Source organism: Myotis myotis, unplaced genomic scaffold (assembly GCF_014108235.1).
Source record: "Myotis myotis isolate mMyoMyo1 unplaced genomic scaffold, mMyoMyo1.p scaffold_m19_p_17, whole genome shotgun sequence".
Taxonomy (NCBI): Eukaryota; Metazoa; Chordata; class Mammalia; order Chiroptera; family Vespertilionidae; genus Myotis; species Myotis myotis.
The window spans coordinates 22211090-22234424 of record NW_023416321.1 but is presented as its reverse complement, the minus strand read 5'-3'; the positions used below and the strand labels follow the sequence as shown (position 1 = coordinate 22234424).

The following is a 23335-nucleotide window of genomic DNA, read 5'->3' as shown; positions in this document are numbered from 1 at the left end:
AAAATTAGTCTAAATTAATTTTCCTTATTATACATAATACTAGGTGTACCGGTTAATAATGCGGACTTTTTTCAATAGATGGAGTTACACATATGTTGATACATATGCATTTGATATGTATGCTATTTTGTTGTATTTGACAGCAAGCTTCAAAACTTCATATGTCAAATTTGCTAAAGGTGTTAACATCATAGATATTTTTACGGTTAAAAATGTCAAATTTTGTGCCAAAAAAAGACCATTTGCGGGAAGTTTTAATTCATTACTTTATTTTGAAGAAAAGTGCTGCTGAAAGTTATGGTATACTTTGGGAGGCTTACGGTGAACATACTCCATCTCAAGATACTTTTGAACGCTGGTTTAAACGCTTTAAAAGTGATTTCGATGTGAAAGACAAAGAACAGCCAGGTCAACCGAAAACGTTTGAAGACCAACAATTACAAGCATTATTGGATGAAGATGCATGTCAAACTCAAAAACGACTTGCAGAAAGATTAAACGTTGCTCAGCAAACAATTTCCGATCATTTACAAGCAATGGGAAAAATTTTAAAGGAAGGAAGATGGGTGCCACATCAACTGAATGAAAGACAAATGGAAAGCCGAAAAGTCTCAGTAAAATGTTGCTTCAACGGCACGAAAGAAAGTCTTTTTTGCATCGAATTGTGACTGGCGATGAAAAGTGGATTTCTTTTGAGAATCCCAAACGCACAAAATCAGGGGTTGATCCAGGTCAACCACCAACATCGACTGCAAGGCCAAATTGCTTCGGAAAGAAGACAATGCTCTGGGTTTGGTGGGATCAGGAAGGTGTGGTGTATTATGAGCTTCTAAAACCAGGTGAAACAGTTAATACTGATCGCTACCGACAACAAATAATCAATTTGAACCACGCTTTGATCGTGAAACGACCAGAATGGGCCAGAAGACACAGCAAAGTAATTTTGCTTCATGATAAAACACCATCATACACTTCAAAATCAGTTAAAGGCACGTTAAAGGATCTTGCCTGGAAAGTATTAACCCGCCCGCTGTATTCACCAGACCTTGGTCCTTCAGATGGCCACTTGTTCTGATTGATGGCACACGCACTTTCTGAGCAGCACTTCCAAATGTACGAAGTGGAAAATTGGGTCTTTGAATGGTTTGCCTCAAAACAAGAAAAGTTCTATTGGGACAGTATCCACAAATTACCTGAAAGATGGGGGAAATGTGTAGCTGGCGATGGACATTACTTTGAATAAAGCACTTTTGAGGTTTCTCTTGAAATTATCATGTTTTCTTTGATTACAAAATCCGCATTAGTAACCGGTACATCTGGTAAACACTTCATCGTTGTCAGCAGTTTTTGATAATCATACATGGTTTTATAAACAACCTCAAGATGGCAACATTCTAAAATTTTATTACATAAAAGCAAAAGTGTGGCCCTAACCGGTTTTGCTCAATGGATAGAGCGTTGGCCTGCGGACTCAAGGGTCCCAGGTTCGATTCCGGTCAAGGGCATGTACCTTGGTTGCGGGCACACACCCAGTGGGAGGTGTGCGGGAGGCAGCTGATTGATGTTTCTCTCTCATCGATGTTTCTAACTCTCTATCCCTCTCCCTTCCTCTCTGTAAAAAAATCAATAAACTACATTTAAAAAAAAAAAGCAAAAGTGTGCAAACACTTCCCAAACAACCAAAGCAGAACAAAATAATTTAAAATAAGGAAGTCTTGACTTCATGTAGTACAAATGCAAGTTTTTCTGAGAAATACACAAGTTTTTGATGTAAGACTACATGGGAGAATAATCAGAACAGAATATATGAGGCAAAATAGGAGTTAGTACAAATATTCAATTTTTTTAAATATATTTTTTATTGATTTTTTACAGAGAGGAAGGGAGAGGAATAGAGAGTTAGAAGCATCGATGAGAGAGAAACATCGATCAGCTGCCTCCTGCACGCCCCCTACTGGGATGTGCCTGCACCAAGGTACATGCCCTTGACGGGAATCGAACCTGGGACCCTTCAGTCCGCAGGCCGACGCTCTATCCACTGAGCCAAACCTGTCAGGGCCATATTCAATTTTTTAAAGATTTTTTTTTATGCGAATATAAATGAGTCCCTGGCTATTAGATAGCTGCTTAAAAGTAAAACACACACATACACTAACGAAAAAACAAACAAACAAAAATCTTATAATTTAGATCATAACTTTTACCACACTCCAAAATAAATCTCAGGTGACTAACAGAAAGTTAAATACTAAAAATACGTAATCATAAATTAAAACCTATTTATTTTTAAGACATGTTAAGCCCTAGCTGGTTTGGTGCAGTGGATAGAGCATAGGCCTGTGGACTGAAGGATCCTAGATTCAATTCCAGTCAAGGGCACATGCCCAGGTTTCGGACTCAACCCCCAGTAGGAAGTGTGCAGGAGGCAGCCGATCAATGATTCTCTCTCATCATTGATGTTTCTATATCTCTCTCCCTCTCCCTTCCTCTCTGAAATCAATAAAAATATATTTTAAAAACAGACAAGTTAAGAGTAAAAATGAACTTCAGAACAAAACACACAACAGGTGACAGATTTAACTATATACAAATTTTACGTGTATGCATATTAAAAACAATTGCAAAAAACAGAAATAAAATGGTAAGCCAATTGAAGAAAATATTTGTAGCAAATCTGTCAGATGGTTAATATTCAAGGCTTGTATTATAAGGAGTTCTACAAATTTATTTTTTTTAAAAGGAATAATTTGAATGGGCCCTCACTGGTTTGGCTCAGTGGAGAGAGCATGGGCCTGCGGACTAAAGGGTCCTGGGTTCAACTCTAGTTTGAGGCACATGCCTGGGTTGCAGGCTCAATCCCTAGTGAGGGTCACGCAGAAGGCAGCCCATCAGTGATTCTCTCTCATCATTGATGTTTCTATATCTCTTTCCCTCTCCCTTCTTCTCTGAAATCAATAAAAATTTATTTTAAAAAAAGAAACAATTTTAAGAACTAGTATTATTGATAAACAAGAACAAAACTCCAAAAGACAAATAATGAGAAAATACAACTACCAAAAATGGAGGGAGAGATTCTACCTTGAAAACTAATTCAAAAAATACAAACTAAAAGCTACCATTTTAGACTATTTATTTTTTATTTTTTAAAATATATTTTATTGATTTTTTTTACAGAGAGGAAGGGAGGGAGACAGAGAGTTAGAAACATCAATCAGCTGCCTCCTGCATACTCCCTACTGGGGATGTGCCCGCAACCAAGGCACATGCCCCTGACCGGAATCGAACCTGGGACCCTTCAGTCCACAGGCCGACGTTCCATCCACTGAGCCAAACCAATCAGGGCGTAGACTATTTAATTAACAAAGAATTGTTTTTGCATATTTTAATAACAATTTTTAATAAATGTTTAGTAAAATCAATAGTCATATATTACTTTCAGAAAATTATTTGAGTCAAATGTCATTTCTACAGCATGGATGTACCTAGAAGGTATTATGATCAGTGAAATAAGTCAGTCAGAGAAAAACAAATAACACGATTTCACTTATATGTGGACTCTAAAGCAGCGGTTGCCAACATTTCAAACCTCACGGACCACCAGTTGGCGACCACTGCTCCAAAGGTTTCCTTAAACCAGTGGTCGCCAACCTTCCGGACCTCAAGGATCACCAGTGGCACGCAGACCACCGGTTGGCGAACGCTACTCTAAAGAACAAAATAAACAAACAAAATTGAAACAGACTCACAGATACAAAAAACAGACTGATGGTTGCCACAAGAGAGGTAGATTGGGGAAGTAGGTGAAAAAGGTGAAAGGATTAAGAAGTACAAATTGGTAGTTACAAAACAGTCATGGGGATGTAAAGTACAGCTCAGGAAATATAGTCAGTAATATTGTAATAACTATGTATGGTGCCAGGTGGGTGCTGAAAATATCAGAAGAACCACTTTGTAAAGTATATCATTGTCTAACCACTATACTGTACACCTGAAACCAACCCTATATAATAAAACCTAATATGCAAATTGTCCCCTCAACAGGGAGTTCGACTAGGGGGCGAGGCTGGCCAACCTACCACACGAGGCCCCTCCCCCCAGCCAGCCTCAACCTGGCCAGCTGCTAGAGATCCTACCTGTGCACAAATTTCATGCACTGAGCCTCTAGTAGAAAATAATATTGAATGTAAACTGTAATTGAAAAATAAAATTAAAAAACAATAAAAGGGTTTACTGTAAAAATAGATAATTATATTGAGTATCAAAAAAAAAAAAAAAAAAGATTGTCAGTTCTGGAAATCTATTCCAAGGAAAGAATCCTAAAATTAGTGGAAACAAATAAATATGTTCACTTAAGCATAATGTAGTGAGTGAAAAATTGAAAGAAACATGTACCTAGTAATAAAGCAAATTATAAGTAAACTAGAGCCCCGATGCACAAAATTCGCGCAAGGAGCTCAGCCCTCGCAGCCACGGTGGCTTGTCTCAGCCCTTGCAGTTGCAGCAGCTTGCTTAGGCCCTTGCAGCCCTGGCTTCATCCAGAAGGTCATTCAGGAGGATGTCCGGAAGGTCATTTGGCTGTCTGGTCTAATTAGCATATTATGCTTTTATTATTATAGATTATAAGTAATCCAGGCAATGGAGTATCAAGAAACCAAAAAAAATTACAATTATGAAAATATAGTAATTTGTAAAAAAAAACACGGTATGATATACTGTGTGACAAAAAATATACAGAGCTCTGGTAAAAGAACACTGGGTTGAAACATTTAATTTTACTCACTTCTTAAAGCCCACTAAAACTCAATAAAGGGATTATTTTCTTCTTTAAAGGTTTTATGAACCCAAAGACAAAAGAAATTAAAACAGGAGATAAAACTAAGAAAATATCTGAAGCTGGAAAGCAGACACATATTAAAGGAATTAGTAGATGTAAGAAAGCTGAATCCTAAACTGCCAATAGAAAAAGGTGAGTTTTTTATATGGCAGAATCCCACAAAGGCTCAGAATTAGTGGGACCAGGGTACCTCTGGAGGATGGGAGTAAAGAAAGCAATTATGCTATTGGCTCAAAGCTATTTAAGAAGCAATGACATTCCAGAGATCTCCAATCCCATTCCACACAGCCTGCTTACCAAGACTTCCACACCATGACAAAGACTAGAAGTTTATTGTCTGGAAGACATGACACACTTCTCTGAACACCAAAAATATCCTTAAACACCAGTCATACGTGAGGTTAACTAAGCCATTCTAAAAACAGGTATTAAATACATGCATGGGAATATAGAGACATCTTACCTCTCTCTCCTCTGAGCTTCCAGAGTCTGGCAGACTTTTACCCTCTAAACCAGTGATGGCGAACCTATATGACACGCGTGTCAGAAGTGACACACGAAGTCATTTTTTTGGTTGATTTTTCTTTGTTAAATGGCATTTAAATATATAAAATAAATATCAAAAATATGTCTTTGTTTTACTATGGTTGCAAATATCAAAAAATTTCTATATGTGACATAGCACCAGAGTTAAGTTAGGGTTTTTCAAAATGCTGAAACGCCGAGCTCAAAAGATTCACCATCACTGCTCTAGACAGAAGACCTGAGGAGACTTCTCTGAGTAAAGATACTGACTTGGGGGTGGGTGTGAGGAAGTTTCCACAATGAAAATGCTCACAACAAGCACCACTAACACAGAATTTCTAATCAGCTTTATGAGCAGAGGAACAAAATTATTAGACACCTGTGAAAAGCCCCTAATATAAAAGAAGCAAAAAACTGACAGGGAATTTTGTTTTATTTTTATTTTTTTAGTAAACAGTCTATTTAGGGAGGAAAAAAACCTTTTAGAAATGTATTACTAATGTCCTCAAAGAGATAAGATATGACAAAGATAAACACACACACACACACACAGATGCCAGTAAACAAAATTCATAGAAAAAAAGGGCTCTTAAGGGACATACAAATGACCAACATCCACAAGATACACCAAGATACTACTTCCTACCAATCTGAATGCCTAAAATTAAAAAAAACTCAATAACAAGCATTGGTGAGGAGGTAGAGCAACAGAAACTGGTGGAAATGAAAGTTATATAACCTTAACCAACTTTGGAAAACTATCTGGTGGTTTCTAATGAAGTTAAACATATACCTACCCTATGACCAAACTATTGCACTACACTCCTAAGTATATAAGATATATGAAAGAATATGTCCAGAAAGACTTGTATAAAAATGTTTATAGTAGTTCTATTCATAACAGCCAAAACCAGGAAACTCAAATGTCCAAATGAAGAATCCTATATAATAAAAAGCTAATATGCTAATTAGACCAAACAGCAGAAGGACCTTCCGGACAACCTTCTGGACGAAGCCAGGGTTGCGAGGTCCCAGCCCCTTTGCAAGAATTTCGTGCGTCTGGCCTCTAGTAGATAAATAATTGTGTTATAGTCATATAGTAGAATTCTACTCAGCAACATCATGGATGAATATCACATCATATTGAGCAAAAAAGCCAGCCGCAAAAGGAAACATACTTCATTAATCAATTTATATTAAATGCAAGAACAAACAAAACAAATACTTTTTTTTTTTTTTAACACAAATACTTTTTTAATGGTAACAGAAATCAGGTCAAATGCCTATGGTGGGTGGGGATGATTATCTGGAAAGAGGAATGAAGGCTCTTTCCAGGGTGATAGAAATATTCTATATCTTGAATTGGGTGATAACGTAAGTGTAAAGCACTTGTCAAAATTCACTAAACTAATACTTAAGATTATAGCTTCATAGGTTATGTACCTTCACACAGGTATATGTATTTTTTATCTCCTTGAGGTATACCCTTAAGATTTGTGTATTTTACCATATGTAAAAATTTACATGTGAAGTTATCACATGAAAAAAAAATGTTTTAATTTTCAATAAAGAAAAAAATTAAGAGCTCTTAAACATTTTTAAATAAAAGAGGGAAGAGAAATTTAAAGATTGGAAAGTAAGGTTAAAAATATCTCCTCAGCCCTAACCGGTTTGGCTCAGTGGATAGAGCATCAGCCTGCGGACTGAAGGGCCCCAGGCTCGATTCCGGTCAAGGGCATGTACCTTGGTTGCGGGCACATATCCAGTGAGGAGTGTGCAGGAGGCAGCTGATTGATGTTTCTCTCTCATCGATGTTTCTAACTCTCTATCTCTCTCCCTTCCTCTCTGTAAAAAAATCAATATAAAAAAAAAAAATCTTCCCAAAAGTAGTACAAAGACAAAGGTGGAAAAAGATAAGAAAATTAGAGGATCAGTCCAGGAGGACCAATATCCAAATAAAAGAGTTTCCAAAGGAAAAAAAAAATCTGAAAGGAAATCATCTATGAGATAATTAAAGAAAATGTCCCAGAACTGAAGGACATAAGCCTTCAGATAAGAGCCCATTTTTACTAGCAAACAGATGAGAATAGAGCAGTTTCCAGAAACAAAAACAAGTATAAACAGTCTAAGAATCAGAATGACACTGGATATCTAAACATCTACATGGAAAGTCAGGCTAAAAATGAATCATAACTTTTTTAAATTCTGAGGAAAAATGATTTCTCACTTAGAATTCTAACTCAAACCAACTTTCAATCAAGTATGAGAACAGATTTAAGATATTTGCAGGCTTACAAATCTCAAATAATTTGCCTCACATAAACTTTTTCTCAAAAAATTCTTGGAGGAAATCATCCACCAAAACAAGAGAAAATTCAGAAAGCAGAAGATATGGAATAGAGGATACAAAAAAATCTAGTATAGGAGAATCCCCAAGATAAGGGTGAAGGGAATTCCCAGGTTCATAATTATGGACCAGGTTCAAAGAGTAAACAGTCCAGTTTGAAGCCGGTCCAAAGGCTACATGAAAACATTAGAAGAAACTGACATCTGATCATCTTGAGAGACTTGGGCAAGTTATAGCATAACGTTGAGTCAGTGCTAAATACTTAAAATACTAAACAAACACAAATAAAACCACAATTATTCGCTCTAAATTAAACAAAAAATTGTGCAGAAAAATAATCAGAGCTTACTACATAACTTCAGTTATGAATCATATGTACATGGTGATAAGGTAAACACTGAATGCTTATCTAAGCATAATTAGCATATAACCACAACTATCATGGTAAAATGAAGTAATAAGGAAAGAAGAAAGGGAAGTGGCTAAAGGGGAAGGATGGGGAAGAAGGCTAAAATCTCATGCTCAGAAGTGAGAAGTCAACAGATATGCCTAAAACTGAAAAAGCTATACCAAGTACCAAAATCAACTAAAAGAATATAAAGTGGTTTCTTTTTGGGAAATAGAAAATGCCAAGGAAGATTAGATAACTGCTTCTGATCTACTTGTAGTGTTTTCACTTGCTTGCATAAGGAAATACATAAACATCTATTATTCCAGGTATAGGAACTCGGGATAATAAGATAAACAGCTTAGCTTATTATCTCTGCCAGAATCACAATAGAGGTAGATGTCTTAGGTACATTTTAAATTCTCAAAATTAAACAAATACATAAGATGAGCAAAGGCCTTCTAAATTCTAGTGCAACCAACAATTGTCTCTCTTCTGATAAATTATTCTAACATATATAGAACTGCCATGCAGTGCAGTTCTCTTAGACCTAAAATTGTAACCTTTAGTCATCTTCCCATAAACTTGCAAATTGGGAGTTTGATATGTGAGCTGCATATTATTTAAACATTGAGAAGACATGGAAATTAAAAGGTGTGTCTTAAAACTAAATAAGATATAACTATTGATTTTTTTAAAAGCAACAAATCACAATCATAAAAAGACAGTAATGACTTCAACCATCTGGTTCTCTTGATCATCAAGCGTATGCTAAACACCTATCTGTGCTTCAAACAGTACAAAGTGGTTTTTAAATAAGCAATTTTTGTCCTTTCATAATTAGCTGCAAAGAGGTATTCTCAAGTTAGCATATCTGACAAAGAATAACTTCTGATCTATAAAACTCCACATATTGAAAAATTTCATTTATGGATGCTTACATAAACTAAATCTCTAAACCACATTTATTAATGGAACAACTCTTACAAACCCACCACACCTTCCCTCCACAGCTGCTAACAGATTCCAAAACCAACTTTAAAGCAGAGCCCATCATAATGACAAATTTAATACAATTAACCATTTTTTAAACGTAAAAGATGCATTTAAACATAGAGACAAAAATATTGAGTTTTAAGCTTCAGGGCACACACACACATATCCTAAATCAAGTTTCCTCTAAAAGTTCAATCTAGTTTTTTTTTTTGTTTTTTTTTTTTTATATATTTTATTGATATTTTACAGAGAGGAAGGGAGAGAGATAGAGAGTTAGAAACATCGATGAGAGAGAAACATCGATCAGTTGCCTCCTGCACATCTCCCACTGGGGATATGCCCGCAACCCAGGTACATGCCCTTGACCGGAATCGAACCTGGGACCTTTCAGTCCGCAGGCTGACGCTCTATCCACTGAGCCAAACCGGTTTCGGCTCAATCTAGTTTTTAGAAAAGATTGTTTTGATATGCAATTCACTCATTCAACAAATATATAATGGATAGCTAATATATGGCAGGTACTGTGCTAGGGATATAGCACATGTCCCTACACACATGGAGTTTTATAGTCTCTTAACTGATCACTGCAATGAACCTGCCCTGAGGCTTAAATTAAGACTCACATGACCAGCGATCAAGTATGCAGATTATTAAAAAGTAACTGGTAAAAACAGAGAGCCTCTTGGAAACTAATGAGTAGACAGACAAGTAGAGATGTAAGAATTTTGTTGTTGTTGTTGCTGCTAATCCTCACCTGAGGATATTTTTTCCATTGATTTTTAGAGAAAGTGGGAGGGGGGAGAAGTAGGAGGGAGGCGGTGGGGGGGGGGGGAGGGAGAGAGAGAGAGAGAGAGAGAGAGAGAGAGAGAGAGAGAGAGAGAGAGAAACATTGATGTGAGGGAGACACATCGACTGGTTGCCTCCCACATGCTCCCCAACCCCGATCAAACCTGCAACCCAGGTATTGCCCTTGACCAGGAATCAAACCAGTGACCCTTCAGGGTGTGGGCCAATGCTCTAACCACTGAGAAACACTGGCCAGGGCTAAATCCTCATCTTTTATAGTAAAAACTCAATAAATACTCCTTAAATGGAAAGAAAAGTAGTATATTATCTGGCGATAAATGTAAAGATCAAATTAATAAATTTAAAGTGCTAAAAGTATTAGTCAATTAGTAGAGGAATACTGGTGAAGGACAGAGGATAACAATAGTACTATTATTTTCATAACAAGTCCCATTTAACCACTTGATTATAAATTATATATCACTGCAATAAAGATTAAACTAAAAGACTGAGAAGACAGGATAAAGCATTAGCCATGGAGTATAAGAAAGAAAGAATCTTAGACAAAAAAAAAAAAAAAAAAAAACACCCAAAAACTAAAGATATTTTAAAATTTTAGTTTAAAATCACCTAGGTTATTTAGAACCAATGAGACAGGGCTCTGAATGTGTGTATTTTATTCTTAGCTTCCAAAGTAACTCTGCACAATACTTTAAATATATTTTATTGATTTTTTTACAGAGAGGAAGGGAGAGAGATAGAGAGTTAGAAACATCGATGAGAGAGAAACATCGATCAGCTGCCTCCTGCACATCTCCTACTGGGGATATGCCCGCAACCCAGGTACATGCCCTTGACCGGAATCGAACCCGGAACCCTTCAGTCCGCAGGCCGATGCTCCATCCACTGAGCCAAACCGGTTTCGGCCCTGCACAATACTTTAAACATATAAGTTTCCAACTCTGACCTCACATATGGCAATAGGATAAAACTTGTCATCATGGATGAAAAGTACATGAAGATGCTATATAAAATTAAATCTATGCACAAGGTTATTAAATATTACGTTATTACCAAAAGGCATTCTCAAGTGTTAATAAGCACAATACTTACTGTCATACTAGTCTCTCATGACTACTCAGGAATTTATATTATTGGGTATCAACTTTAAATAGAACTAAACAGACAAAATTACATATTTCAGGCTCTTACATTTTTAACTATCATTTAAAAACTTTAAAAGAAATTTTGAGATGGATACATTGCTTAGTATACTTAATCCATGTCAGCAGTCCATTGTTACCCACAACCTTACAAACATGAATATTCTACAAATGTTCTCTCCATCATTTATACATTCACCCAGCCATCCAATATTTACTGAGCACTCTAAATACAACAGGCTCTGTACTTATCCTGGCAATGGGGATTCAGCATCATGCCTGACAATAAACATCATAATTACATATTATGAGAAAGGCTATAAACTATACAGAATAGTGCAGTAGTGACAGAAGACAACATCATATATGATGATAAAAGAAGGCCTCACTGAGGCCATCAGCACTGGGACTTCAGGTATAAAGAATGGGTCAGACATGTGAATATTTGTAAATAGCCCCTCCTTGCTTGGGGGGGTTGGGGGAAAAAGGCTAAGGAAAAAATATGAAACAATCTGACTTGGATTTTAAGGTAGCACTGGCTACTGTGTGAAAATAGGAAATCACTGCTTGGTATCTTAGCAAGAGATGATGGCAGCTGGGACTACAGTAGTGGCAGTGAAGATGAGAAGTTAACAGTTTGAAATGGATAACAGACAAGACTGGGTAACACATTCAAACTGGAGATAAAAGGATAGGTCAGATGATGAAAGAAAAGTGAGGATGTCTCTATATTTTTGGCTTTAGCAACTGAAATAGTGGTGCCATTTACTGTCATAGGACAGAGCAGGGGAGACCTACCTTGATAAAAGGGTCCTTTCAGAATGGAATCTCTCTAGACTCTCACAAGTCATTCGGAAAAGGCAAGAAACCATAGCAAACCTTATAAGGGGTAAGTAAGATGCTAGGACACTCTAATTTCTTTATAGAAACGAAAGAGAAGCTGGAAAACTTCCTCCTGCAAAAACCTCACTTTAGCAGTTATGCTTTTTTTAAAAAAGTGTATTTTTATTGATTTCAGAGGGAGAGACAGAAACATCAATGATAAGAATCATTGATTGGCTGCCTCCTGCATGCCCCCAACTGGGGATCGAGCCCACAACCCAGGCATGTGCCCTGACCAGGAATTGAACCAGTGACCTCTTGGTCCATAGGTCAACGCTCAATCACTCAGCCGTTCCAGCTGGGCATGCTTTTATTAAATTTTTATTTCTTGATTTTTTAGAGAAAGGAAGAGAGAAAGAGGAAAAGAGAAACAGCAATTTGTTAGTCCACTTATTTATGCATTCATTGATTGATTCTTGTGTGCCCTGATGGAGGATCGAACCCGCAACCTTGGTGTATGGGTTCAATGCTCTAACCAACTGAGCTACCCAGCCAGGTTTCTTTTGCTTTTAGTGCAGTCTAATACCAAGATTCCAAGAACCATGTTATAGCAAGGTTTCATAACATCATTTTTTCTGAACCTTGTTCAAAAGATAGTTATAAACTTGGGAATTCCCTAAAAGAAGGAGAGCTTTATGTTAATTAATAATAAATCCCCAATAAAGAGGACTGTAAAGGGAAGGCCTTCATCTTTTGATAGGTCTTCTAATAGATGTCTCTGACTATAACAGTAAATAACCAAAAGCTAGTTTTATCAGGTTTTTATGTCAGTAATTAACTATCCACCTCTGACCTCCAAGAGCACTTTATTATTAGATGAAAGAACTTACTGGCATGCAAAATGAGGTAGAGGGTCTCAATTTAAACACAAATATCATGAAGCCCAAAAGGTAAAAGCAAACATTAACAAGCCCTGAAGAGAGAAGCCATTCTTTCAGGATACAGTATGAAAGCACTGTCAGTTCCATCTTAGTCTTCTCAGTACTACTATCAAACCACCAACTCTTAATCTATATATATAAAAGTCCAGCAACTGAATGGCAGAATGAGAATGACCAGTCGCTATGATGCGCACTGACCACCAGAGGGCAGATGCTCAATGCAGGAGCTGCCCCCTGGTGGTCAGTGGTCAGTGTGCTTTCACAGTGAGAGTAGCCGCTCAGAGGGCAGGTCCATAGCCGCCTGGCTGACTAGGATAAGCAGTGGTCCAATGAGGGCCGATCTCTGCAGGCCACGCCCCCACCACTGCACAAATCTGTGCACCAGGCCTCTAGTTCATAAATAAAAGCCTGCCGCCCCTGCAGCTACTGAACATTAAAGCTTCTAATCTAAACTCTCAGCATTAATCTCTAGTGCTCCATAACCAGATTTTCTATAGTCACAGCAAATTACTACCCTAATTTTTCCTGTGACCTATCATATAATCAAGTGCCAAAAATCTTCCCTTTCTCCTGAGAAAACACCTAGCTACTGGTTGGTCACCACATTCCCAACTCTTTCTGTAAGGTAGCCCTAAATGCTTTCATTGTGAAGTCTTACTAACCAAGCATAAAGACAAACAATAAACAAGGGGGGAAAAGCTGTCCAATTTAGTAAATGGGGAGGCCATTCATCATCAAGTGACACCTCATTCTGCTCATCCCCCTAAATTCATGGTTCAATGGTATATTTATCTTCTCTTTATCACTTATACTCATTATGTAGTATCAAACTGGAGATTATGAAGAACAGCACCTTTGTAACTATTTAAGTGACTACATATAAGCAGACTAATTCAAAATTGACCTATTTCTCTCCTTTATATATAACAACAGCTGGGTAGGTATACTTGGAAAGGCTTAATCAAAACTTACAATTCCATAACACATGGACACAAACAATAGAGTGGTGAAGGCCTGGGAGGGGTGCATACAGGGTGGAGAGGTCAATGGGAGAAAAGAAAACACAAAGGGGACATCTGTAATACTTCCAACAATAAAGATAATTAAAAAAAAAACAACAACACAATTCCATACTAATGCTAGAAAGTTCACTGGTAAATTTAATAAATTCAGTTGAAAGCAAATAAGTGCTTTAATAAGAGAGAATAGTACACCCCAAAAAGTACCAACTGTGAACTCAACTTTCAATCACACAATGATTATTACATTAAACCAGCTAACATCACATCATAAGTGGTATAATAGTAGTACAATTTTAATATTAATACTATGAAATTTGGGAAATAAAATATTGGTTGGGGAGTCAATGTTTTAGAGTATATTAAGGTTGATGGATAAGCAAAATGAAAAGTACCAGAACCTTCAACTATTACATGCTTAATTATTCCACTAGCAAACACAACCTTTAAGTCACTAGAAAATTAAATTATTTAACACAGTTATTGAGCATATACAGTGTTAGGACACTTCCAGGCCACCAAATACACCCACACACACACTGCATTCCACTAGCATTTTCTTCCACTGTACCATCGCATTTAATAAATTAAATGTTAATCATTTATAAATTATATAAATATACATATACTCTATTATTTTTAATATTATGTACCTTACCAAACACATAGAAAATGGAAATTTAAGTAGAAGTTCTAAAATTTTATTCCCACCTATTCCCATGGATAGTCTTGCATACACTTTGAGGTAAATATACTACAATGAAAGAGGGTCTTGGTAATCTTTGTTCCTTCAGTGCCTAAGTCATAGGTAGTGCTCAGTAAAAATTTGAAGAATTAATGAGCAAAGGTACACTCAAAAACATAAATCCACAACATAACTTTTTGACGTTATAGTTCATTCACCCAGCTACTTAATCCAATCTAAGTGCCAAATTCTACTTAATGAAAGGGATTAGAATATATTATCCACTGTAGTTTATTTCCACAATTTAAAAACTAAGAATAATTTTAATTCAGCAATTCTTGGAGGAAAATAAACCCTTATAATTCTGTTTCCAGAAAGATGAAAGGAGAGAGGAACAGAAAAAAGAAAGAATTGAAGATTTTAAAGTTTCTTGGAGTTCTAAAATGCTCTGAAACTGTAATTCATCTTTCAATTTTTTTAAAAAAACATATTTTTATTGATTTCAGAGAGGAAGGGAGAGGGAGAGAGAGATAGAAACATCAATGAGAATCATTGATTGGCTGCCTCCTGCACGCCCCCCCACTGGGGATCAAGCCCACAACCTGGGCATATGCCCTGGCCAGGAATCGAACCGGTGACCTCTTGGTTCCTAGGTCGACACTCTACCACTGAGCTATACCCAGCTGGGCTATCTTTCAATTTTTTAATACTATATTCCAAGCATTTAGAATAATATTTAGGAATACACAAACCACACATGTGCAAACTTAAAAATGAAAAAATAAAGAACATAGCTGCTAAAATTCTCAGTACCCACTACTTGCAGTATACTTTAGGAAATACATGCAATCTAAAACAAGTCAAACCTTCAAGGGAAGGCTTGTGTTCTACCCAGATATTCAAGAAAAACAGATACAAGTCAAAAATAAAAGCCACCACTAATACATCTCCCTTTAAAAAAAAAAAAGTTAAGGTATACTTTCAGGAACTATTACTATTTATATAACTGATGGCATACAGGCTGGCCAAATTAGTAGGCAAAACCAATCTTCCTAAACTCAAGAGCTTCTGAAATGTAAATAAATAAGAAGTCACTAGACTGCCCTTTCACTTTGGTCCAGTAAGTGTTATCTGCTATGAACATAACACTCCATTTCCAGGGCCCCATTCTCCAAGATAAACTGCCTGCAAGTCCAGTTTGCATGAGGCAATATATACTTAACTATTATTTTAATACTACCTAATTGTGGTTAGCATTATTTTGTGCTCAATAATTTTAAGTAAAGCCAAGGGGATAGATATTTCAGTAATTTATCAAGCTTGCTTTTTACTTATACAATGATTCATATAACACATGTTGTGTTTGTCCAATCCACCTTCCTCATCTCCCTCCATTCACCTTATACAATATAAACAAGCAGGCGAGATTAATGGATGGAGGTTTTAGTACCTATTTAGATTACTCAAGTACCCCCAAAAAGTTCTCAAACCATTTTTAGCTCTATCAAAAGCTTTATAAATTCTTTTTATAACCTTACTAAAAAAAATTCTATATTAAAGTCTGACATTTACAAGAGTAAATATGTTCAAAAGAATTACCCACTTAAAAAATAGCTCCTGTTTACATTTAGAAATGTTACGTTATCAACTTGCTTCTCTCTTTTGCTTTAATTTTCCCCTGCAGCAAAACTGATAAAATGTAAATCCATTCAAATAGATAAGATTTGAACAAGTATTTTACTACTTCTTCAAATATATGTTTTAAAATTCAACAGGTATACACCTCATAACAAATCTAACAAAGACCTTCAGTCAAATCAGTTTAAAATGCACCAACTATTAATTTAGTTTATATGCAAAGGTACAACCTTAGTTTGATATGAGAGTAATCAGGCTAGAGATGGATAAAAGTTTAATTTTAGAATTCCTAAATGCCAACTACATCACCTTCCAACTTAAGAAACTAAACACTTCTGAACCCTGAAGCCGTAAATCAGTTTGAATGACGTCCTCCTTCACGCCATGTAAGCCATTGCCTAATTGAGGCCAGACCTGTCAGGCTCAACAGCATCCCGGAAATGACTAGCCTACTAGAGCTGGAACCACATCAAGAATTTGGAATATTTCTCATATTGAGGCAAGGAAAAAAAGTTCAAGCGAGATTGTCCATACAACAATCAGTATACTGTTCCGCAGGGAAAGACGTAAAAAGCATATTTTTGCAGTTCTGGCCAGTCCACAAGACCTCTACACTCTGTCATTATTTTCAGGTGGTGACCCACTGAACTTACCCCTTTCCTTCCTGCATATTAACAAGCGTCCACTACTAAATTCTCGGTTTGAATGCCTTTCAATCGAATTTCTCTTAGGTATTAAAACTGTCACCCGGAGCATGGCTGGTTATTTGGGTTGGAAACCAGTTAAAAATAATGCTTTAGCATCTAACCCGCTTAATGTTTATCACCTCTTACCAAGAAAATCCATTAAGTGTCACAAATAAATAGGAGCGCACACACACACACACACACACACACGCAAATCCCAGTCACGAAAAAATTGAGTCACCTTCCAGCCATAACCTGAGCAATGGGCACTTGCAGTTGGCGTGCGCCTTGGTGGTCGCGGCCGGACGGCGGCGGCGGAGGAAGGGGTCGGGGGCCGGGCCAGCTAACGCCACACTGTGCACCGGAGCCGGGAGGCGGCAGCAGGCTGGCGCTGGCGGCCAGGCCGGTCCCCACGGGGAGCTACACCCCGGGTCAGAACGCCGGGCTTCCGAAGGCCATCTTCTGGGGAGAGGGGGCGAGCCCGGCGGATCGAGGGCCATCAACGGCTCTGGCCAGCGTCGGAGGACATGAAACCTAAGACCAGGTCTTGTGGCTACACCAGCTGTCCAGGCTCATCTCACCTCAAACACAACTTAATTTCAGGTCGTTCTTAGCAAAGTCAGCCGCTCAGAGGGTGCGGGTGTGGATGGTGACAGCCCCCAGGAGACCGGGCAAGGCCCTCGGAAAAGGCAGACACTCCACACAGGGAAGGGGCTCCCGCCGGCAGAGAGAAGAGGGCTGTGCAGCCGCCTCCCCTCTCCCCCCCAGTCAAGGCTGCTGGGTGCGAGGTGAGGATGCTGCTGGAAATGTTTATGGAGGAGGGATGTGAGAAAATGGCAGTAGGAGACGAGGGGGTTGAAAGGGCCGGTGCCACCCAAGCCAGGGGGGAGAGGAGGGCTTCCCCGGACCCATCCGGGGTCACGACGACACCAGAGAGCACGGGCACTGCCCGGCCAGCGCCGGGCACCGCTCCCTCCGGGAGAGCTTCGCCCCCTGCCACACAGTCCCCGTCCCCCAACCCTGCGCCCCCCATTAGACTCCCCCATCACATTCCCCACCGCGGGCCTCCCTACCCTTCCGCCTCCGCGCCCCACGCCCTCAGCCTCCCCTCCCCGTGCCCGGTCGCCCACCCTCTGGACAGCCCGTCGCCGGCCTTCCCGGCAGCTCGTCCGGACCCCTCCCCCCTCACCTCTCCTCAGCGCCTCCTCGTAGCTGAGGAATCCGATCCGTGACTCCTTGGCGCCCATGCTCCCTTCATCCCCTCGGCCGGGGGTCGGAGCCTGGTCTCGCCCCCACCCCCACTCCCGCCTTCTCCTCGGCGTCCCTGGGTGACGGTGTCGGCGTCCCCCGGACCCCTCCTCCCCTGACACTAACAAGTGCGGCTTCTACCCCGGCAGCTCCTCCCGGCCGCCGCCACCGCCTCCATGCCGAATCACGTGACCCGCTCCCACCCCGCCCCTTCCCCTCCCTCCTACTCCGCCCTTCTGGTCTCTCCTCCCCGCCCTTCCCTTCCCTCCTCACGCCCACTTCCCTCCCCCCAACCCCCACCCGCCAGCCCCACCGAGGCCGGGTTAGTTCCGGGTAATGGCCGCCAAGGGCCACACACTCCTCCCCGCCCCACGCTAACCGCTCGCAGGGTCGTAGGGGCGGGGCCGGACCCCGCGCGTCACGCGTCATCCCCACCTTCCGGCCAATCGGAAGCCGGGAGGCGGGGACCTCCGCTGGCCCGGGGGTGGTGACTTCCGGGGCGCTTGCGGCCGTCCCTCCCGCCCACACGTCCTGGCGCCGGACAGGCGGGGCCTGGGCGGTGGACGGTTGGTCAGGCCTCGTCCCAGACCCATGTTGGAAAAGACGTGGAATCTTAGGGAGCCGGGGTCCGCGGGGTGCGATTCCCGAGAGACGGGAGCGAGCAGGCGAGGAGCCCCTCCCGTCAGAGCAGTTTTGACGGCGAGGGGGTTGTGAAAGGCGAGGAGACAGGTTTCCTGTGGCGAAAGAGTCCTTGCTGCTCGCGGGGTCAGCCCTGAGGAGAGCGAACCTTGTGACCGAGTTCACGGACCTTCCTTTTCCGCGCGTCCCCTGCCCCACCTCCCGGCCGCCGGCGCCCCCGCCCGCCCTGAGCCCGCCGCTAGTTCCTTGATTCCTCGGAAACTGCAAAGGGCTCCGCTGGCTTCTCTCCGGGGTTGCTCCCCACCAGACCTGAGGGTCACCACACGTAACAGAGTTCCTGCTTTAAACTTACGTATTTATTTATTTTTTAATATATATTTATTGAATTCAGAGAGGAAGGGAGAGAGAGAGAAGCATCAGTGATGAGAATCTTCCATCTGCTGGGTGCTGCACACCCCTCACTGGGGATGGAGCCCGCAAGCCGGCGTGTGCCCTGACAGGGACTCGAACCTTGACCTCCTGGTTCATAGGTCGGCGCTCAACCACTGGGCCACACCGGCTGGGCAGGTTATTTTTTAATTGTGAAATATAAAGAGTGGGGCACAGTACGTTTGCAGTTGTGCGTATTTGAAACAAGAGTTGATTCTTGTGTGATTATTTTCTAGACAAATAATTGTAAACCTACTTTTTCCCCACCTGTACCTGACAATTACTGTTTTCACCATTTTTAAGTACCTCATGAGTGGACTCATGGTGTAGGTCTTCTTTCGTGGCTATAGTCTACTTCTTTCGTGGCTAGTTTCTTTCCCTTTAAAATAAGGTCCTCAGAGCTCCTCCATGTTTGTACCAGACATCAGAATTTCCCAGTTTACCATGTGATCCACAAGTTACACTTGATTCTATACCCAGAAGAACTGACAGCAGGGAGACCTATTCATACGCCCATGTCTGTAGGCCACTATTCACAATAGCCACAAGGTAGACGCAACCCAAGTGTCCGCAGACAGAGACATGAACCGTGGCCTACGCACCAGATGGAATATTACTCCGTTCCCGGCTTTTGAACTCTCAATTCAGTTTGCTTCCCTCTGTCTTCATCCTGAAAGTCACCATCGAAAGCTTCTGGATAAGGAAACAACTTTGAAAAATAACTATTTGGATTAGATTAGACCCAAGGTGCCAGGTAGGTCATTCAAAGCCAGCAGAAGGTGTTTTGTTCCTAAAGGCCTGCTGGAGAAAGGGGGTCACGCTGCTTCTCTGCTTACCTTTCCTGGTAGACCAGACCAGCACGGCCTCATCACAGGCTGCCCTTCCCAGTTCGCCGGGAGGCAGTTCATTTGAAGACCTGGGGTTAATTTCATTAGTAAAAGGCCATGACTAAGGGGGTTGGGAATGTACTTCAAAGCCTTTCGTTTCCAGGTCATTAGTTTGGTATAGACAAGTCTCCAGACCAAACAACTCAGTCATCTTCAGCCTGCGGTTAGTCATTAATGGGAAGTGGCCCTGGCCGGTTTGGCTCAGTGGGTAGAGCGTCAGCCTGCGGAGTGAAAGGTCCTGGGTTTGATTCCCGGTCAAGGGCACCTGCCTGGGTTGCGGACTCAATCCCCAGTAGGGGGCGTGCAGGAGGCAGCCGATGAATGATCCTCTCATCATTGATGTTTGTATCTCCCTACCTTCCTCTCTGAAATCAATTAAAAAACTATTCTAAAAAATGAATGGAAAGTGAATCTTCAGGGCTCAGCTGTGGGAGAAAAGACCCTTGAGAGTTCCAGTGCCACATCCCTAGGCCTAATGACAGTCCTGAATAATCAGGGCCTAAAGGTGGCCTTGCTGTACAAAGGGTAGAGCTGGGGTACAAAGGACTGCTCTCCCCACTTGACTTACAGAGGAATTGGAAGCACATTGTTTTATCTCTTTGTAGTTCTTGCCCCACATGAAAGGTGGGACTAGAGTTGAAGTTAATCTATCTCACGAAATAATAAATGATTGTAAAATACTCAGGAGAGAATAGATGAGAAATTTTATAGTGAAAATTCAGAGCAGTATTAACCCACAGAAACGTAAAAATGTTTCTCCTTGGTTTCAGGCCTGGTTTCCCCCAGGACCATAAAATGTTTCACCCCATCACAAAGTTTACCATGGACTAAACACTTCTCAAAATTGTGGGTTGAGATAGAAAACTAAGAAATACTATTTCTCCTTTGTCTGAGTTAAAGTAAACCTATTATTGAAGGCAGTGAAGCAGATAGTTATATCAGATGGGAACTTTAAATGGTAAGCTGGGATTAAAACCTGTCTTGGTTTATGTTACACAGTATCAGGCAAGTCAAGTGTTAAACATCCCTCTATAACTTAAAATTGATACAGTACTTAAATTTGATGATGTAGAAAATCTTTAATTTGTCCTGCTGAAAGGACTACTAGTAATCCTTTAGTTTATTTGGTTTTATTATATTTCACTTAACCGACTTAAGAGTTGGCCAGCCACCTGACTTTAAGCACAAGACTGTACTTTGGGAATCACTGCTTTGACTATAATTACATGCCTGTGAAAGAGTTGCCTGTACAAAGATTTAAAGCATGAGCGATTGGTATGTAATTTCTACTTCCAGTTGGGCAATTTGAATGACAGTTCCTCAGTTTGTACTCCCAGAGAAATGGCAAAGGAATAAGACAGTTGTTTTACTACTTGTCAAAGAAGCTTAGGCCATAGATAAAGAGGTCAGTATAATAGAAAGGGTGGAACAGCACCTAATTTATGTATAACTTTTTAAAATATATATTTTTATTGATTTCAGAAAGGAAGGGAGAAGGAGAGAGAGAAACTTCAATGATGAGAGATAATCATTGATCAGATGCTTCCTGCACACCCCTTACTGGGGATTAAGCCTGCAACCTGCAATGGGGGCATGTGCCCTGACTGGGAATCACACTGCGACCTCCTGGTTCCTGGGTTGATGCTCAACCACTGAGCCACGCAGGCACACTGGCCAGGCTGATTTATGTATAACTTGATTGCCACAAAGTGAGGCCAACACTGTATGAAATGTGACTACATGATAAGAGAATTTATTTCCCAGCATTATGAACTTGTTACCTTATAGTGACATCATATGAAAATATGATCAATTACTTTTTTATTTACTCTAAAGCACTTTAAGCTATTTTTAATGAAAATAATATAGTCATTTAAAAAAATTTCCATCAGTACAAAAATGTGTATAAAATAAAAGATGGTGCTTTCTGTTTTACCTACTTTCACTCACTAAAGCAGTGATGGCCAACCTTTTGAGCTCGGCGTGTCAGCATTTTGAAAAACCCTAACTTAACTCTGGCGCCGTGTCACATATAGAAATTTTTTGATATTTGCAACCATAGTAAAACAAAGACTTATATTTTTGATATTTATTTTATATATTTAAATGCCATTTAACAAAGAAAAATCAACCAAAAAATGAGTTCGCGTGTCACCTCTGACACGCGTGTCATAGGTTTGCCATCACTGCCCTAAAGGTATATGTCCTTTCAGTTTTCTGTGCTACACCCACCATATTTTCCATGCATATAAAGTGTGCATCTATATTCCCTTTCTTTCTACACACATTTTTTAAAATATATATTTTATTGATTTTTTACAGAGAGGAAGGGAGAGGGATAGAGAGTTAGAAACATCGATGAGAGAGAAACATCGATCAGCTGCCTCCTGCACAACCCCTACTGGGCATGTGTCCACAACCAAGGTACATGCCCTTGACCGGAATCGAACCTGGGACCTTTCAGTCCGCAGGCTGACGCTCTATCCACTGAGCCAAACCAGTTAGGGCTCTACACACATTTTTATAGTGTACATACTGATATGCAGTTTTTTTTCACTCAATAGTATATCTCAGATTGTTTTTCATGTCTGCATGTAGATCTACCTTATTCTTTTTAATGGATACATAGTATGCCAATTTTGGGTATTTAATGTATCATTAACCACTTACTGATGAACATTAGATTGTTTCAAGTGTTTTAATATTATAATGTTTCAATAAACATCCTAATACACATATCCTTCTTTACATATGTAAGTGTATCTGTAGATGGAATTTCCAGAAGTAAAATTGAGGAGTATGTATCTTTTAAGTTTTAATAGATATTGTCAATTTGCCAGCCTAAAAAGTTGGATCAATTTACATTGTAATAAAAAGCCAGCCCTGACCTGTTTGGCTCAGTGGATAGAGCATCGGCCTGCAGACTGAAGGGTCCCAGGTTCGATTCCAGTCAAGGGCATGTACCTTGGTTGCCGGCACATCCCCGGAAGGGGGTGTGCAGGAGGCAGCTGATCGATATTTCCTTCTCATCGATGTTTCTAACTCTCTATCCCTCTCCCTTCCTCTCTGTAAAAAGCCAATAAAATATATTTTTTAAAAAAGCCAGTTTCCCCTCACCCTTGCTAACAATATCAATTTAAGCTGATTTTTGTCATTTACCCTTTATCTATTACAAATCCTAACAATAAAGAATTGAGTCCCCGATTTTCTAGACATAAAATTCATTTTAAACCTGGACAAAATATTTGAAAAAAAAATGACTAAAATTATGTCATTCTCTAATCTGTAATTAGAGATGTTTC

General features: G+C 40.0%; 1 protein-coding gene across 6 annotated transcripts in view; it reads right to left on the bottom strand.

Annotated features, from left to right (window-relative positions):
• The window catches only part of USP32 (ubiquitin specific peptidase 32), a 124501-nt gene extending 106329 nt beyond the window's left edge, over positions 1 to 18172 (bottom strand). For 4 of the 6 annotated variants that reach the window (XM_036340263.1, XM_036340267.1, XM_036340265.1 and 1 more), the window contains exon 1: positions 17072 to 17345. In XM_036340263.1, the coding sequence (XP_036196156.1) occupies positions 17072 to 17330 (259 nt within the window). In that variant the 5' untranslated portion in view covers positions 17331 to 17345. Of the gene's footprint in view, positions 1 to 16797; positions 16916 to 17071; positions 17346 to 18019 lie in introns of those variants that run through there. The other 2 variants (XM_036340272.1, XM_036340270.1) reach the window with 2 other exon arrangements.
• Between the last annotated feature and the right edge of the window lie 5163 nt (positions 18173 to 23335).